We start from the raw sequence: 19,611 nt of genomic DNA on the forward strand, positions 1-19,611 counted from the left end.
CTTTTATAACACCAGGAGTAATGTTGCTAAAGAGTAACATTCTTGTCTAAATTGCATTCATAAATGCTGCTTTTCATCTTACAGTGTGTTTCAAAGATCTCTGGAGCTTCATGGATTATAGGAATTAACCTGAACCACCTTGTGAAAATTCCTGCATGTTGCCAGAATGCCTCCCATGTTGAATGTGATTTTGCTGACCACCAGTGCTACACAGTAGAATTATTATACTTATACATCTGTTTGCTTTATTTACTCTTGTTTTCTTTTTTCCCCCTGTGTAGCAGCAGTTTTGGACTATTTTCAATAAATGATTTATCTCATACAAGTCAAGCAACAAGGTGTGGATGTAGTTTGTGCAATAGTGACTGTATTCACATCTGCAGAACACTAACATCAATATAGTACTTCTACTTCTGTATGTTTTATTAATTTGCCAGTGCGCTGATATGTTTACATATTTTTGTACATTTTACACTGATAATACTTTGAAACAGGTGTTAGCGTTTTAATGCATTCCTTAATGATAGGATTTTAAAGTGTTAAAAATATCATGGTGAAACAGATTACCCCATATGGGTTAAGATAGGCCATTTATATCATTTATATACTGCCCAGCAGTATCTGTAGAAGGTAAAAATGTCAAAATGGCTGCTACATCCATGTGATCAAAGCCCTCCCCATACCCCTTTTTTAATATGCATTATGATGCATTAAAAGGGCAAGTCTTCATTCTCATGATTGTATCTGCCATATTTATTTTTTTAATCCCCTCCCCTTTGGAACACCCCCATATTGTCATTGCTACAGGCTCTCAAGGGGGCTTACGTAGGGATCTCCTTTTGTTTTATCCTTCTGAATTAGGTCTGTGGGCAGCAGCATCTATAAGTACTTGCCACTTTTGTTAGAAAATTCTGTCAGACTTAAGCTTTTCCCATTTGGTATGTGCATGATGTAAGCAAGAAGAGAGCAAAGCTTGGATCAGGATGTTGCCTTTCTTGCGCTTCCCTCTTTTTCCCAGAAGAAAATGTTGCCGTGAAATCAGTCAGCCTGAAAAGAGAGAGTGACTTTGAAACTCACTCTTCCCAGTCTTAGTTCAGTACCTTAACACTAGAAGATTTGTCAAATAACTTTATAACAGCTGTAAAGCCAAAACATTAAACTTAAACAATGAATGTAATTGTACATATATCAATTGACTGGTGAGTGTGTGTGTATATGTGTACATGCATGTGCACATGTGTGTGCATTCTTTCATATAAATGAAATGCAAGTGGTTCTCACTTAATGTCCACTCATTCAGGGACTGTTTGAACTTGCAATGATGCTAAATTAATGGCACTTATGACTGGTCCTCCAAGTTCTGGCCATCCTAGTGCCCTCACAACCATGTGTTTGTGATTCAGGCACTCAGCAATTGGCCCACATTTCCAACTGTTATAGTGTCCTGCAGTCACATGATCACAATTTGCAACCTTTCCTCCTGGATTACCTCAAGCAAAGTCAATGGGGAAGCCAGCAAGAAATTGAAAATTGCAATCATCTGAGATTCTCACTTAATAACCAGTGGTGATTTGCTTAATGATGGTAATCAGAAATGGCCATAACTGCTGTTTCTGAGCAGCACAGTCACAAATGTCATACTTTACAACCACATCATTTAGCAACAGAAATTCTGGTCCCAATTACTGTTATTAAGCAAGAACTACCTTTATAGAATATAAATACACAAGAATAAAAGTGAAATCATCATCAACCTCCAGTGAGGCACTACCTGGACGTGGTTGTAGGGCTTGTGTGCTCTAAGGAAAATGAGAGGTATGCTAGAGGTTCAATCATACTGGACAGGTCTCATCAGAGGAGTCACAAAGAGTGTCTCTCCCCAAAAAAATATGGTGAGACATAAATTTCAGAAAGTCATACCACCTCAGATGTCACCCAGGTTAACAAGGTACGTGCTAGATGTTGCAGTTCCTGGATATGTGGTGGAAAATGGGCTACAAGACTCAGGAGTGAGCAACCAGGGCCAGCAACCAGAGCCAGCAGCTGCAGAACTACTGGAAGAAAAGGTGGTTTACCCATCGCAAATACAGTGTTTGAAAACAAAAAAATAATGATCTGTTATTACAGATCAAGTCCAACAAGAAGAGGATATCTGAAATGAATGCACCAGTTCTGGAAACAACAACATCTAGAATTGGAAATAACAGAACAGAGGCTAGCAGATCAATATTGATTTATAATGCAAAATAAAAGTATTCACAGAAACAGAATTGGCAAAGAAATCAAAGCCTTACCAGAACTCAGAATGTAGAGGCAAACCAGGGGGAGTTGGCAGTAGAAGAATCCAGCAGAGATATACAACTGTTTTCATTTGGAAACCAAGCATCTCTTCCTCAGAAAGAACAAAGCCCTCTAACAAAAAAAATAAAAGAATTGGAACAAAGAATAACTGAGCATCTAGAAGAGCACACCCAGCAAAAGGGGCAGCACCAGGCAACTACATGCCAATTACTGCTTACCAGCAACTTTCAAATTGCTAACTGGTTTTTTAGTTGAAAACAATTTCTTTCTACCTGAGCAAAAATGAAACTGCCCCAATAGCAGAAGATCAACTCCTAATAGACAAAATGATTTTGGAAAACTGCAAGAGAAGAAAGACTAATCTGAATTAGCATGGATTGACTACAAAAAGGCATTTGATTCTCTGCCACATAACTTGATAATCAAGTGCCTAGAAATAATAGGAGTCAGTAGAAATATCAGAAGCTTTGCGCAAAGATCAATGGCACAATGGAAGATGCAGTTGTATATCCATGGTGAGAGACTGGGAGAAGTTATATCAAGAGAGGAATATTTCAAGGAAATTGATTATCACCACTATTTGTCATTATACTCTGTCAACAATAACTCAGCCCATCGCTATCAAACATTAAAATATCTGTCAGACTATCCTACCTCCTTTACATGGATGATCTGAAGCTGTTTGGAAATAGAATCTGAAATAGAATCACTGCTCAACACTGTCTGCATATATATAGCCAAGATATTGCAATGGAGTTTGGATTGGACAAATGTGCCACTATCACTGTCACTAACAAACAAGAGAAAATAGTGAAAACTGAAGGAATCAAGATACCCCACAAAAATAACATTAAGATGATTACTACAAATATCTGAGGGTCCTTAAGCTGAAAACACCAACTACACAGAAGTCAAGAAAAAGATTAGAGGTGAATACATCAAGTGAGTGAAGAAGATCTTAAAGTCCAAACTCAGAGGAGGAAATACCATAAAGGCAATCAATACCTGGACAATTCTAGTCATTAGATACACAGCTGGAATAGTGGACTGAACTGAAGGAGAACTAAAAGAAATGGATAAGAAGACCAGAAAAATAATGACAATGAATCATGCCCTTCATCTTGCAGTGACATTGACAGACTCTACCTACTAAGGTGGGCATGGAATCTTTCAAGTACATCAGATGGTTGAAGAAGAAAAAAAATTTTTGGAAGAATATCTGAAGGACAATGAAGAAGATGCACTGAAGTTAGTGTATCAGGAAGGTTTACTGATAATTGGAGAGACCAAACTGGCCTACAAGAAAAATCAAATGAAGAACAGAATAGAGGAATGGGAAGATAAAACACTACATGGCCAGTACATTAAAAAAATAGAAGGGAAAGCAGATAATAATAAGACCTGGCAATGGATAAAGGAGAAAAGTTGAAGAAAGAAAGATTAATTTTGGCTGCAACAAGCCTTAAGGAAAACGCATACAAAGCCAGAATTGAGAAGACAGCAACAGGCAGTAAGTGCTCCCTATGCAAAGAAACTGAAGAAATAGTGGACCACCTGATAAGCTGCTAAAAGAAGATCTCCAAATTGACTACAATCTGGACTTTCTACAATCTAGTGGCATGATCATGTAGCAACATTTGTGCATTGGAAGATCCGTAAGAGACATCATTTACCTGCAAGCAAGAACTGGTGGGACCATAAAATAGAGAAAGTCATAGAAAATGAAGAAGTTAAATTGCTTTAGGACTTTAGAATTCAAATAGACAGAGGCACCTGCCACATGACAACCTGGATTTAACAATTGTTGATAAGAAAGATTTTAAAAGTCTGAATAGTGGATATGGCAGTGCCTGGAGACAGCAAAAGAGAAGAGAAAGAATTGGAGAACAAAATACAAAGACCTACAAATAGAAATAGAAAGATTGTGGCAAGGACAAGCAAGGATAGTACTAATAGTAATAGGCATCTTGGGTGTGATCCCAAAACAACTGGAGCACTACTTGAACATGGTTGGCATTAACAAATTTGCCATCAGTCAATTGCAAAAGATGACTTTACTGGGTACAGCTTCCATCCTGCAGCAATATCTGTAACACCATAAAATCTCCAGATCTGCCTGTCCCAGGTCCTTGGTAAGGACTCAATAGGTAGACAAAAATGCCAAATCCATTCTGAACATCTGGTTGTGTGATGATTAATAATAGTAACAACAACAATAGTAATAGTAGTACCTGGGCAGTGCCTATAATATGATACTTAGATGGAATAATTGATTGTACTCAGCTAGAACTTTATAACTGCATCATGCTCTGCTCCCAAAAAGTGATATTGATCAATTGTACTCACTAAGATCTCAGGTGAAACAAAACTGTGGAAGAGAAAATAATGCCTTGTGAACAAGGGAAACCTCTTGAAAACAACAAGCATAATATTTATTTATTTATTTATTTATTTATTTATTTATTTATTTATTTATTTATTTATTTATTTATTTATTTTATTGCATTTATATACCGCCCTTTCCCTGAGGACTCAGGGCGGTTTACAGGGAGTTAAAAATCAACCATACAAAAGTTAAAAACCAATTTAAAAAAGATTAAACCAACCCTGTACTATTAAAAACCCCAATTAAAATAAATTTCTCCTCAGCCTGGGCCCGAGAGCTCAAAGAGCCAGGTCTTCAGGCCCCAGGAAACAATTGGGCACTGAGTTTCTAACTGAAAAAAAGAAGCCGATACATAGTCAAAACCTGAAGGACATTGAAGGAAATGTAACGTGGCGCTGGTTGAGATCAGGAGTACTGAAGAAAGAAACATTTTGGCTGCCTAAGAACAAGACTTGTAGACCAATTCCACTAAAGCAAAAATTCAAAATGTCAGTAACAACAGCAAATGTCACTCATGCAACAAGAAAGATGAAACAGTGAATCACCTTATCAGTGGCTGCAGCAAAATCTCACAGACTGATTATCTACAATATCATGACTGAGTTGCCAAAGTCATACCCTGGAAGCTTTACCAGAAGTTTCAAATGCAGCAAAAATTACTGGGAACACTAAATTGACAAAATTCTTGAAAATGAGCAAGTCAAGAACCTGTGGATCATTTGGATCCAAACAGACAGACAACTGACCCACAACATGCCTGACATCATTATTGTGGAAAAGAAAAAAAAAGTCTGGTTCATTGATATTGCAATACAGCTTATGCTTGAATTTTAAGATAAACAACTAGAAAAAAATAACAAAATATTGCGATTTAGAAAGTGAAGTTGAACAATTATGGAGGAAGAAATCAATGATTGTACTAATAGTAATAGTAGTTCTTGGAGCAATACCCAAAGGATTGTCTAGATACATGGAAATTTTGAACCTGAGCCTGAATGGAAATTGTTAGGCCTGAATCTCTTGACTTTGCAAAAACCACCCTATTCAGGAATGCCTTTGAATTTAGACTCTACCTTAACAGCTCTTAGATCCTTGATTAGAACTTAAAAATGTGAAGTTTTTACCAGTCCCAGACTGTGAATCAAATTGAAGATTAAATCAATAATAATAATAATAATAATAATAATAATAATAATAATAATGAGGAGGAGGAGGAGGAGGAGGAATAAATACATACATACATACAAACATAGTTACTGAGTATCGCCCAGATCAATAAGACCCACATTGAATACTATGGCTCCTGAGTATTCAGTGAAAAATATGCTACAGGGCTCAGCTCCCTCTCCTAGGCAACTAAGACATGGAGTTGACAGGCAACTGGAAAATGAATGAAAAAAACAAAAACATCTGGAAAAGGAAGCTTTGTAATGCTCAATTATGGAAGCTTATTGTCGATCTGAGCCAATAAAATGTGGATTTCAAAAGCACACGTTCAAGATTTGGAAGAAGAATCACCTGGATATGCAAATCAATAAACAAAGACTTATGGACCAGAGGCGTATTATTTTGAAACACAAACTCTTCACTAATGCAAAAATTACAAGAGATTGAAAGCAGAGCAGGGCAAGATCAAGGGCCATGTGTAGCTGATAATAGAGATAATTTAAAAGTGGAGCAACAAGAAGTGGAGAAAAGGAAGGAAATCAGAGAAGCAAGAGCTGGATTAGATCTTGAAGAACCAACAGCCAGAGCCGAATTAGTTGAAAAGATTAAGACTCAGATGAAAAACATGGTAAGAATTAAATTGCCAAAACTGAATCAAGTTAGTAAAAGACGTTTGACTAAATTATTGAAGAATGTGAATTAATCTGTCCAGATTATTCCAACAGAAACATTATTTCAAACAAACCAGCTAATTAATATATGCAGCACTTGTTACTACAGAGGAATTGAGCTTGAAAATTGGAAAGAATAAAGCAATTAAAAAGGGAAAACCAAAATAGAAAATCCACCTAGATTTAAAAATAAAGAAAATTTGATTGGATTTAAGTAATTTGAAGAATTTGAGGCAAGGAAACCTGGAGAATAAAAAAATCAGAATTAGTCTGACAGCAAGATATAACCTGGAAAATACAGAAATTGCAGTTATGGTTGAAGAGCTATTGCAGAGAAAATAAAGCAATATGATAACCAAATAATGCAATTTCAACAAGATTCACAATTTCAAAGGACTCAGCATCATTTCTATAAGAAATGAAAGTGGACATGGTGCACCACAAGTGAAAAACCTAATAAAGAAAATACCTTGAAATTTTGGAAGAACTTGGGGAAAACAACAAGCTCAGTAAGAATGCAAAATGGATCAAGCTGGTTGAAAACACTGTAAATGTTACTAGAATGGAAGATGTTCACATAACAACAGAAATGGTGCAAAAACAAGCAAAGAAAGTCAAGAACTGGAGTGACCCAGTTTAGATGAGCTGCATGGATTTTGGTTGAAATCACTAACAGGTTTGCATGCAAGATTGGGAAATCAGATGAAACAAGTCCTGGAAACACCAGAAACCAAAAAACGGCTAACAGCTTCAGTAAAGGGAAATAAACCTGAAAATTACAGGCCAATAACTTGTCTGCTGACAACATACAAATCACTTACAGGCATTATTGCAAACGAAACCTATGGATGTCTGGAAAACAAGGATTTGCTGCCAGTAGAACAGAAAGGGTGCTGAAAAAAATTCAAGAGGAAGCAAAGACCAATTGATGATTGACAAACTGGTTTTGAAGAATTCAAAGAAAAAAGAAAAACAAATTTCACAGCCTGGATTGATTATAAGAAAGCATTTGATTCTGTTCCACACAGCTAGATTGAGAAATGCTTAGACATTTTTGGAATTAGCAGCAATGATAATTGATAATGAAAAGTTGATAAAAGTTAATCTAGTATTTTTTCAGTTTCATATGATTTTTATGCCATGAAATTCTTTTCAAACTTAATTAGTTGTGGTCCAGTATTTTTGAAAAAATGATTGAGATTGCTAACAGTACAAAGTAACAGCCCTGCTTGGAAGTCTATAGAGAACACACATTGTAAGACTGGGAGCAGTTTGTTATTATTAAAACCACATAAAATATCAATCACATTACTTGATATTTTAGAGAATGTTGAGTCTGACTTGATAGTTTGGTGTTAATTTTGTTCCTTATATTCTCTTTAATTATTGTAAAGATAGCAAAACAAAACAAAACAAAAAAAGCAAACGCCAAATAAAGGCAAAAACATTCTCTTTTGGCATGCCACAAGCATGCACTTTTTCTTCAGCAAGTAAAATTAACCAGCTGATTTCAAGATGTCTAATAACAATCAGAGCTTTTTTTCTCATTGAACGTTCAGAACGGAGTTCCGGCACCTTTTTTGGATGGAACCTTGTAGGGTAGACAAGACGGGTTGTATAACATGTGTGAGTTCCGGCACCTTTTTCTTTTACAAAAAAAGCACTGATAACAATAACTTACTGCCTGCCATTGCTGAAAATATGTGCAATGTATTTAATAAAAAATATTCAACTAAAACACTTCACCAAAGAAAGAAAGAAAAAAGAGCCCAACAAAAGCTTTATGCAACCTGGAAATCTGTCAATAGACCTCAGCCACAGAGCAGATGAATATGTAACTCAGCTTTCCCCAATTTTGTTTTCCAGCCCTTTAGATGTTGGGGCTACTAGAATTCCTACTCAGGTCTGGAAGGCTGTTTTGGTAAACATAGTTTTCCTGACTTTTGTAAACATTAATCTTGAGTTGGAGAAGCTTGTAACTTTAGTTATCCCGCTTTACTCCTATTCAGCTGGGATATTTATGCTGGTCTATAACAAATAAAGATTTGATAAAAATTATGTAAAAACATATGCTTAAATGAAAAGATATTGTGATATATGGCTAACAAAGCTCAACTTTCCATGCTTGTGTAAACAAGAAGAAAACTATTAATTCCTTGGATGCCTTTATGTACACAAATCCTAAAGAGATAAGATTAATTTAACAACTTGGTCCTTTCAAACATTAATAGCTGTGAACATTGTTAAAGCTTAATGAATGTCTTAGAATATACTGTATATAGAATAACAGATGAATTCTGTTAAAAGAAACATACAGGAAATAGTACTGGTTTTAGATTGTTAATAACTAATATTTGCAAGAAAAGATAGAATCATTTTGCAGAAAGATAGAATTTGGGTCTTTAAGCTGGACATTTAAATTAATGGTTTCACAGAAATATAGTTCTGCTTCCATTTCATTAGCATTCATTTTTGTCTGTTTTGTATGTCTTACTGAACAAATAGCTTGATGTCAGCATGCAAGATAGAACAGAAGAGATCCCAAGTATGATGATTTGAACCTACTTATTTATGCCTTGAATAAGAACTTGGGTTGATTTGTTGATCCATTTTAAATTTTTAAAAATGTCAATACTTGCTTGCAGTGTTCTGATCTTCATAGATATAGATGCATCACTGCATTTGGATACCTTTTCCAAAGCCTGTTGCTCTACGAAAGGCTAGTCTACAATATACTTTTGATCGTTTGTTTCTTTACTGTTGATAGTTGATCCTAAAAGATAGAAGCCATTTACACTTTAGTATCTTCACTGTCAGTTCTAAGGCTGGTTGTTGTAGTTCGGTTACCTTATTTAATTTTCGTTCCATTTTTATTGTTCTTTTTGACATTTATTATTAGAGCTTACAGATCCTTTGCCTTTTCAGTTACCAGAGTATGTTTTAGTTTATCTGTATTCTTGCTTTATATCTTCTTAGGTAGTGAATATGATGAAGAAGAAGTAGATTATGAAGACTCAGATAGTGATGAGTCCTGGACCACAGAAAGTGCCATCAGTTCTGAAGCTATCTTAAGTTCTATGTGTATGAATGGAGGAGATGAGAAACCTTTTGCCTGTCCTGTTCCTGGGTGTAAAAAGCGATATAAAGTAAGTGTGTTATTTATGATACGAAAAACTGTTCTTTCTAAAGCAGATGCTGTGCGATTTCATAGATTTTATCATGATCTGTATTTATTTAGAAATTTAAAATATTACTCAACTCTAAAATAACTCTGGGGACCATATAGTAAAAAAGAGTAAGCAAATGTTGAAAAAAGCAACAATTAAAGAACAATCATTCACTTAGGACTTGCCTAACCTAAGATCTGAGAACAAAATCAGGTTTGGAGGCCTTTTTAAACATGGCCAAAGTGGAAAACAAATATATCTCAGGAAAAATAAGTTTTAGAAGGCAGGCACCATGAGGCAAAAGGCACATTTCATAGGTCCCCATGAATTTATGAACAAAACCTGAAGTCTACCCAGTCAGTTTGATTGTGCAGCCTGGACAGAAGATACAAAAAAGCAATGTTCTTATATGTGATTAGGCCCTGTGCTGTGAATATATTCTGTATAAAAGCCCTAAGATCTGTTTTCTACAATCTAACACTTTTCAGATTTGTCAGACATTCCTATTAGACATGGCGGAAGTATTTTATTGCAAGACAGCTTGCAAATGACTGGACTACTTGAAAAGTGATTCCAAGTTATGCACAAAGTGCTGAAAGGCTATTAGAATAAGGAACAGGGTTTGGGATCTGGATCTTATAAAGATTGATGCAGTTTCTGCATGATTATATGCGTAGAATATGATATGTTTTGCTATAGGCAGCTATCATTCTGGTCTTCCCAAGAGATAGGATAAAAAGCTTACAATGGAACTATCAGGATTAGAAGAAAAGTGAACCGTTAAAGTCCTAGCTAAAACATCCTGTTTCAAGCTGTCGTGTGATTAGATTTTTAGCTAAATCGCTGGTAAAATATATTCTTTAAATGGCTTCTTAAGATACACTTTGCTTTGAAAATTAAACAGCCTGACAATATTTCTAGCATCACTACAAAAACCTTTGTTTTCAATCCTCTGTATAGAATGTGAATGGTATAAAGTATCATGCCAAGAATGGCCACAGGACACAGATCCGTGTGCGGAAACCCTTCAAATGCCGCTGTGGTAAGAGTTACAAGACAGCTCAGGGTCTGCGGCACCACACAATCAACTTCCACCCACCAGTGTCTGCTGAGATTATCAGGAAGATGCAGCAATAAGATGCTGGTCAAAAATGTGCCAAGGAATCCTCACCAGCAGTTGCTGATTTTGAAGACAGCCACCTTCTCTTGGGAAGCATTGAGCAACCCTTTAAAAAAATTAAAATGCATGCTTTACATTTTTCCCCCTGTAATTTTGGAATGACGTATCTTTGTAGAGTTAATGATTTTGTACATTTGCACATGTAATCATCATGCCCATATACATTACTTTAATATAAAGGTGCTAAAAGCTACAGATTTTTTAAAAGTATTTTTCCGTCCCCACCCCCACCCCAAAGGTGAATTAGGGAACGTTGTATATTTAGCTGTTCCACAGTATTAAATAAGGACGGGGGAGGAAAATGTGGCACTAGGATAACTTCCAAGATTGTAATGTGTTTGAAGAAATTCAACACATCAGTTCCTATGTGCTTGCAAAAACCAAAAGAATTCCCTATTATCCACCTGGTTAATATGCCTTATGTAACAGAGATATCTGTAGGATAGCAAGGTTATAGGTATTGGAATTATAAATAAGAGAATGTTTAACATATTCGAAGAATATTTTCATACTCAAATAACATACATAAAAGGTGTGCTTGCTGTATTTTATATTATCTTGCAAATCCTTTTAGTCTTCTGAAATGCTGAAAATTTTGCAGTGAATTAGTAGATCACTCTATCATTAAAATCCCTACTACTATCTGTACAGAACCTATGTTATTTAATGTTAACAATCCACTCAAGTTTCTGAGGACTATCTTTTCCTGGTCCTGCTATTGGCCTCTGCTATCTATTACTAGCAAATACTTGGAAATGAAGTGCAAATTTTCTGAGAGAAATTAATCTTCATCTTAGATGGAGTCCTTAAAGCACTTTGTAGTTCTTCGTTGCCAACAAATTTAAATGTTTTATGTTGCCAATTCTTGCAACTATCATTGTTGCAAATAAAAAGGAGGCATATTGTTAAGAGGTACAGTATTTATGTTAAGGGAGTTTCTCATTGTACCTTTGGATTTTGCATGTGTGTGTACAGGTAGACTTAAATTTACAACCACAATGGAGCCCAAACTTTTCGTTGCAAAGCAAGAGAACTGTTAAGTGAGTTTTGCCCCATTTTACAATATGGCTTGCTACAGTTAAGTGAGTCACTGCAGTTATTAAATTAGTAATGATTGTTAAATAAACCTGGCTTCCCCGTTGACTTTGCTTGTCAAGTCACCAAAGGTGATCACATGACCCCAGGCCACTGCAATCATCACAAATGCATACCAGTTGCCAAGTATCCCATGTGACTATGGGGATGCTGAAATGGCCGTATGAAAACCAGTCATAAGTAACTTCTTTCAGTGCCATTATAACTTTGAATGATCCCTGGATGGTTATGAGTCAAGGACTACATGTAATATGTATGTAATATGTTGTATATGTGTATATGTAAATGTGTGTTTATGTATATTACACACATATATACACATATATACATACACATAGGTATGTGCGTGTATACACAAAAAAAACCAAAATTGTTTGTGTGGATTCTACAGGTTAGCGTTACATTTCTTTATGAACTGTGAGACATCATGAGCCTTACTGAAATGAAGCACTTTTTGATGCAGGTAATTCCAAGGTAAGACTTCTAACACGGAGTTCCATAGGTCTAAACCATACCTGAATGCTTCATTTATTTGATGCTCCCCTGCCTTCGGCATTCTCTTGTTTAAAGTAATAGTTAAGGTTAACAGTTTTAGTATGCAAAAGCTAAGTTAATACTAACTTGGGAGATTGTCTCCTGCATGAGACCATATTTTTTCAGATAATCCTTTTCTGTGTATTTTGTATTTATATATAAATGACATGGGAAATACAACTCTCTTTTCTTTTAGATTAGAATACTGATAAACAGTGAGTGGACAAAGATTCTTCACTAAAAGATTTTTTCCAACCAAGATCTCTCATAATGAGGGTTTAAGAAGATAAGCTTCTTTAGACGTTACCCTGCATCCACCTTCAGAAAAGTCAATGTACTAGCATCACTAATAGTTTGATGTTAACAGATATCCTAATATAACAATCTATTGCTATACTTAAAGCTTTATATCGATCTAATATTTTGACTTCATTTAATTGTGCTCTCAGTGAAAAGTACTGAGTAACTTAACCATTAAATAATGTTGCATGTCAATTCTTTCCACTATTACAATCCATTACTATCTACATAGTCATTGTGGCAGTATTAAACAGACGGAAATGGAACTATTTTGTTATACTGTGTATAGTGAATGTATTGTACTGTGTCTGTGAAAATGTGCTTTAAATTATATTTTCTTATATTTTGCTGGGGACAAGGGTCATTAAGTTTGGAAGTCACACAAAGTTTGTTTTAGAACTGAGCACCACAAAATGTATTGAAATTTCTTTCCATAAAAGCTGCTTAGAAATGTTAATCAAATCATTTAATAAATTGCCTCTGACCCAAAAGAAAATTGAATATTGTTTCATTATCTTTGATTGCTTTGCACTGTACAGATGCTATACATCACCAAGTCACACAATAGTGTTCTCAATTTACTTTAAAAAATACTCAAAAATGGTGAGCAGGAAATAAATAGAATATAACACATGTGAATTTTTACCATAATATACTATGCAAATAGGGAGTTTATAATTTATAAATCTAACAAGATTGTATTGGATTGAGATCCAATACAGCTCTCACCAATAGAAGAGTTCATTCTCAACTGAAAACAATTTTTTTTGAAAACTTGGAAAAACACAGTTTCAAGGGAATATTTTAAGAGATTATATATTCACCGTCTGTTCATGATTACTATACAGTAAGTGTATTTTAAAACCTTTCAAAGGCAATACATTTCCTTGCCACTAAAACCAAAGTGATCTGTTTTCTTTTTTTCTTTCTTTTTCTTTCTTTCTTTCTTTCTTTCTTTTTCTTTCTCTGTCGATCTTGCTTCACAATGACTCTGGGCAGTTTATAACATTAAAAGATAAATATTGCTAACAATAAAAATTACAATTACAATGTAAAATAGAGTTATAGTTAAATGGATGTGCAGAAGGGGGAGGTGAGATTACCTCTTAATTCATTAACTACCACCAGTGTAATGCTCCCCTGATGAGGCCCCAAGATATCTGGCAGGTCTTCAGGACCTTATAGAAAGGAGCCAATCTCACATGAAGGAATAAGATGTTCCAAACAGAAGCCCACAGCAAAGAATGCCCTTCTCCTGAACACCAATAGCCATAATTCCTTGACTGACAGCACCTGCAGCATGCTTTCTCTCAGTGCAAGTGGGGAGCGCCAATCCCAGTGGGGTGAGATGGTTCATCAAATAACATGGACCCATACCATGCAGGGCTTTAAAGGTAATAACCATCACTTTGAATTGTACCCAGAAGCAAACCGGCAACCAGTGCAGCTTATAGAGCAATAGCGTAACATGGGCTGGCCCAGGGACCCCAAGAATTTCGCACGTTACCACACTCAGCAACAGTTGAAGCTTCTGAATGCTTTTCAAAAGTAGCTCCATGTAGAATGTATTGCAGTAGTCCAGACATAAGATGACCTGGCCTTGAATGACTAAGCACAAAGACTCCCAATCCAGAAAAGGCAGTGGTGGGATTCAAATATGTGAACAATCGGTTCTCTGTGTGGATGCTGCTTCCGGAAGACCATTCTGGGCCTGGGCAACAAAAAATTAGCTACCAGTTCTACCAAAGTGGTTTGAACCAGCTGAATCCCACAACTGGGGTATAAATTGAAATTGTGCAAAGGCTTGCCTAGTCATGACTGCCAGCTACTCTTTGAGCAGGAGTCATGACTCCAGGAGAATTCCCAAGTTGCAGATTGGGTCTGTCTATGGTAGTGCAACTCCATTCAGAACTTTGTTAAAATCCCATGCACTCAAAGCCATTTGAACTTGCCAGGGTGCAGTGAAAGCCTATTGCCTCCCATCCAGGCCCGCACAGCCTCCCGGCATTGCAAAAGTATTAATTGGATAACCATGGAAATATAACATGTTGATGATCCTAAACTAGCAAATCATCTCATCCAGCAGCTTCAGGTATATGTTAAAAAGAAGTGAGGAGAGTACCGAGCTATGCAGCATGCACAAAGTAGCAGCCATGGGCTGGACTTCTCTAGCAACATCAGTTGGGACTGGCTTTGGAGGAAAAAGCGAAATCAGTGCAAAACTGTCCCACCCAATCCCAAACACTACAGCTGACTCAAAAAGATACCATAGTGGATGGTACCAAAGGCTGCTATGAGATTAAGGAGAGCAAGGATGGTTGCATTGCCTTTATCTTACTCTTGCCAGAGATCATCAAGTGCAACCAATGACATTTCTGTCCCATAACTGGGCCCAAATCCTGACCAGAAGGGGTCCAGAGAATCTGTTTCATTGAAGACCGTATGAAGCTGCCAAGCAACCACATTTTCTACCACCTTCTCTAATAAGGGAAGTTAGGAAACTAGATCAGGGCTTTTCAACCAGTGGTATGGGTACCACCTGTGGTACATTGGCACCTGGCAGGTGGTACGCAACCATCCTAGAAAAGTAGTAGCGGGGAAAGGGAATGGCAGCACCACACAAGACTGAGGAAGAGATGGCTGGAGCTGCAGGGCTGTCAGGGCTTAGTGGAAGTGCCAGGATCAGCACCAGGCTCCAGCTGGAGCTCGGCACTGATCCTGGTGCTTCTGCTGAGCCCAGAAGAAGCGGAGATCAGCTGTAATGTTGCAGTATCTCCAGGGTCTTGATTTACATTCAGATGCTTGGCAACTGATTCATATTTGACTGTCACAGCGTCCCAGGGTCATGTGAAGTGACCAAAACATGCTGCAACCACCCAGCAGAGGGGGGGGAATAAAAACCAAACACCCCCCCACCCCACCTGCCAATCCTCAACAGAAATGCTCACAATGAAAACCTTGGACAGGAAGAGTGCCGCCAGGCAGGCAGGTAGGTGTCTTGCTCGGCTGTGGCTTGGGGGGCACTTTTTTCAGTGCCATTGTAACTTTCACTAAGTGAACTGTTGTAAGTCGAGGACTACCTGTACTTCATCACTTTTTTCCTCCTTTTTTTGGGTCATCCAAGTTTTTGACACCTTGCTAGGTGACTGGTGGTACTCAGATGTTGCCATTTCCTAAAAGTGGTACAATGGGTGAAAAGGTTGAAAAGCCCTGAACTAGACAAAAGCTGTCCAGATAGATGGGATCAAGTGATGTATTTTTTAAAGAGTACGAACCATGGCCTTCTTAAGATTCTGGTAATATCCCCTCCTGCAATGAGGAATTTATCACTGCTTGAATCCAAGTGCTAGTCCTAGAGGTTTTTACCAATCAGGCAGGCCAAGGATCTAATTGAAGGGGAGTTGCACTGGCAGTTTCAAGGACTCTGCCCACTTCATCGGGTCCAACACGATGAAATTATTCTTAACCAGGCCAGATCTTTCCCCAGCATCTCATGGGCTTCAACTGGAAACAAATACAAATGACTTTTTCTGTTAGGTGTTGAACAAATTCCTCCGCACAGTCCTGAAGATATTCAACCAAGTTCCTCTGTCCCAGAAGGGACTTGGGTGACCCAGATCAGGGCTGTGGGGCAACATTCTGTGGATGCAATAAGGGCAGAGAAATAATGTTGATTTCATCACTCTTATCACAAGGTAGGCCTTAATAGCAGCTCTGTTAAGATTGTGATTGGTGAGTCATCCTTCATTTTCCTCCAGTGGTGCTCTAGGGCAGACATGTCAAACACAAGGCCCGGGGGCCGGATCCGGCCCGCAAAGTGGTTTCATGCGGCCCACGAAACCATCCTGGAAAGAGTGAGGGAACGGCCCCCACTGCCTTGGCCCTGGCCCAGAGACCCTCCTTCCACCAGAGACCCTCAGATCTGTCCCACCCCTGCCCAGGCCCCCATAGGCACCCTTGATGCGAACGATGCAGAGCTGGCCACGCCCACCCAGTAGGCCATACGCACTTTAACCATGCCCACCCAGTAGGCCACACCCACCCTGGCCATACCCACCCGGCCCCCTGAGGGCAACCGCAATGCTGATGCGGCCCTCAATGAAATTGAGTTTGACACCCCTGCTCTAGGGTCTCTTAATCCTTTCAGTATCCACAACTCCTCCATGAACCATAGGAGCGTCAGGGCAATGGTTCAAAAGAGGCCGCATAAATGTGATCCTGTCCAGAGTCCTGGCCTCCCTTTCATTCAAGGTTACCAAGGCTTTGGCAGGACCATGCAACAAAACTTTCAGGATGTCTTCCAGTTTCCTCTGAAATCCAACCAGTTCCATCAGTCACCAGAATGAATCAGGCCTCCCTGCAAAGAGGGTGGCATAAAAGAATCTCACGGATACCAGGGTGTGATCTAACCATGAGAAGGATGATGTTAGATTCCCCCAGCAGATCATTTTGCCATTGCTCCAAAAAGAAAATCATATCTGGTGAATGACCACTATCCCGAGTCAGTCCCAAGATTACCTGGGGTAAGCCTGTGGCTGTTGTGGAGGCCATGAATTCCTGTGCTGCTTCTGAGACCACACTCAGGGATGGCAAGTTGAAATCCTCCAAAACATAAGTCTGGGGAACTCTACCGCCAGTCTCAAGATGGCCTCCAGCAACTCAAGCAGAGAAGCTGATGCAGTAGCAACATTCTCAACTGATCCAAGAAATAAGGTCTTAGAACAAGAGACTTGGAAAGCAAGGCCTGTGAAGGCCAAAAGAGACTCTGCCACCCCACCTCCCCTATGCTGGGGTCTCAGCTGATGCCAAACCTTAAATCTGGCTAAGCACATCTCCAATTATAGCCAATTAGAGCAAAATCAGTCAACAAATATGAATATTCTCACAATTATCTGTCCTGAATCCCCTAAGTGGGACAGAAGAAAAAGATGGAAGCCCCATAACTTATGATTATTATGGAAGATAACGCAAAAAGAAAAACCTCTCAGAAAAACTATTAGTAGGAGAGAAATGTGTCAGTACCTAAGAATAACCAAAATCTATGACATTAACTGGTAAAAAAATTGACTATGAAAGGATATCCAAATATGATTAAGTGAAAGACAATTTTATTCTATTAAAGGGTGATTGTGGCATTTTTTCATCTGCAATAGTTTACAAAACATTTCCTAGTAGACTCAAGCAAGATTTGATACAGGTTTGAAAAATATAAGGAGATTAAATGAAATCAAACACTATTTATTTTTTCCTTTAATTTGGCTATCATAAAACATGAAAGGTTAATGTTTTTATCCAAAAAGATCAAATTATTTCTGCAACTCTTAAAAATATAGTGGTTTAGATATATATATTCAACAAACATATGGGGGAAATGTGCTAAACAGAATACTAAAAATATTGATGGTATGAACACAGCTTTGAATGTCTATTGAAGGACTTAAACATTGAAAATTTACCAAATAACAATAATTTTATTACACATTTATTAATAGCTGTAATTTTCATAGTTTTAGTAGTATATTGGACATTTTAGAACTGGGATAATAATGATAATGGTGAATACTATTGTAAGGCTTTTCTGCAAAACATTTAATCACAACACAACTATATTTTTGCAACAGATGAAAAACCCATGTTGCAGAAAGATATACATAAAATTATTGAAAAGCATCATTTTATTAAGAAATGAACTTTAATTATGTTAGAACAAGCAAGAGGAAAACTGTTATCCCATCACAGATTGAATTCTGGAGACAAGTCTGCAAATTTTCTATGTGTTTATGAACTGTTAGTCAAGGAATAAATATTGACAGATACAACAAATTTTGCTATATGCTAGATTGAGAAATAGGCCAAAGATTTATTCTAATCAACTGCAATGCTAGTCGCTATTTTTTAAGCTTACATCATTCATGAAGCATTCTCGTCTGACAAAGCTTAATCAAGCTTCACCTATTATAATGCATGATACCCCAAACTAATCAAAATTTAAAACATTATGATCAAAGTGTTTTTGAACATGGTTTTCAAACATTTGCTGGTCATAATCAGGAGGAAACTGTTCACAGCACATTGGACACACCTTCCAGTGACTTTCAACATGTTCTTCAAACTTGGTTTGATCATAGTTAGGAGGAAACATCACTTCACAGAGTGGACATTTCTTGATTTGCACAAAACTTGGAATAAAAAGAGAAAGAATTGAAGATAACAGTGACATTGAGACCAGTATTTAATCTCCAACAGTATTATCTTTATCATTGCTATTATCTAAGTGGATGGACATAACCAGCAATAGTAATAGCACTTAAGACTTATACAGCACTCCACAGTGCTTTACAGCAATGTCCGAGCAGTTTACAAATGTCAGCATATTGCCCTCAACAATCTGGATCCTCATTTTACTAACCTCAGAAGGATGGAAGGCCAAGTTAACCTTGAGCAGGGCAAGACTGAACTCCTGCTTTGGGCAGAATCAGCCTGCAATACTGCACTGTTACCACTGCACCACCATGGCTAACCTGTGTTTCTATGCCATTTGGCATAAAGGGGTTTTCCATTTAATCAAAGTACCTGTTCCTAGTATTTATCCACTCTGTAGCATAATCTTCCCTAACCTCAGGACCCTCCAGTTAGACTTCAACTGCCTTATTTCTCCATGAAGGGTAGGCATTACTCAGAACATGGGAAATCATATCTGGAAAAGTAACCAGGTTAGGGGTCACGAACCAATATCCTTCAAATATTCTCATATACCAGATCCTAATCAACAGTCATAAGGTATAGATGTTGTAATCTAAAAGCTTTTCA

At 37.5% G+C, this 19,611-nt stretch overlaps 2 protein-coding genes across 6 annotated transcripts in view; one reads left to right on the top strand and one right to left on the bottom strand.

Annotated features, from left to right (window-relative positions):
* The window catches only part of JAZF1 (JAZF zinc finger 1), a 135,783-nt gene extending 122,490 nt beyond the window's left edge, over positions 1-13,293 (top strand). Inside the window, exons 4-6 of one of the 2 annotated variants that reach the window (XR_014494265.1) lie at positions 9,502-9,671; positions 10,653-12,441; positions 12,698-13,293. Coding sequence is in view for 1 of the 2 variants with exons in the window: in XM_083378202.1 (XP_083234328.1) it covers positions 9,502-9,671; positions 10,653-10,829 (347 nt within the window). In the remaining variant the exon portion in view is untranslated. Of the gene's footprint in view, positions 1-9,501; positions 9,672-10,652 lie in introns of both variants that reach the window. The other variant, XM_083378202.1, reaches the window with a different exon arrangement.
* Positions 13,294-17,887: 4,594 nt separating this feature from the next.
* Positions 17,888-19,611, bottom strand: part of TAX1BP1 (Tax1 binding protein 1) — a 43,707-nt gene continuing 41,983 nt past the window's right edge. For all 4 annotated transcript variants that reach the window (XM_083378184.1, XM_083378183.1, XM_083378181.1 and 1 more), the window contains one exon: positions 17,888-18,980. In XM_083378184.1, coding sequence (XP_083234310.1) covers positions 18,779-18,980 — 202 coding nt within the window. In that variant the 3' untranslated portion in view covers positions 17,888-18,778. The remainder of the gene's footprint in view (positions 18,981-19,611) is intronic.

The sequence above is a fragment of the Vipera ursinii genome (genome assembly GCF_947247035.1).
Source record: "Vipera ursinii genome assembly, chromosome: Z".
In the NCBI taxonomy this organism is placed as follows: domain Eukaryota; kingdom Metazoa; phylum Chordata; class Lepidosauria; order Squamata; family Viperidae; genus Vipera; species Vipera ursinii.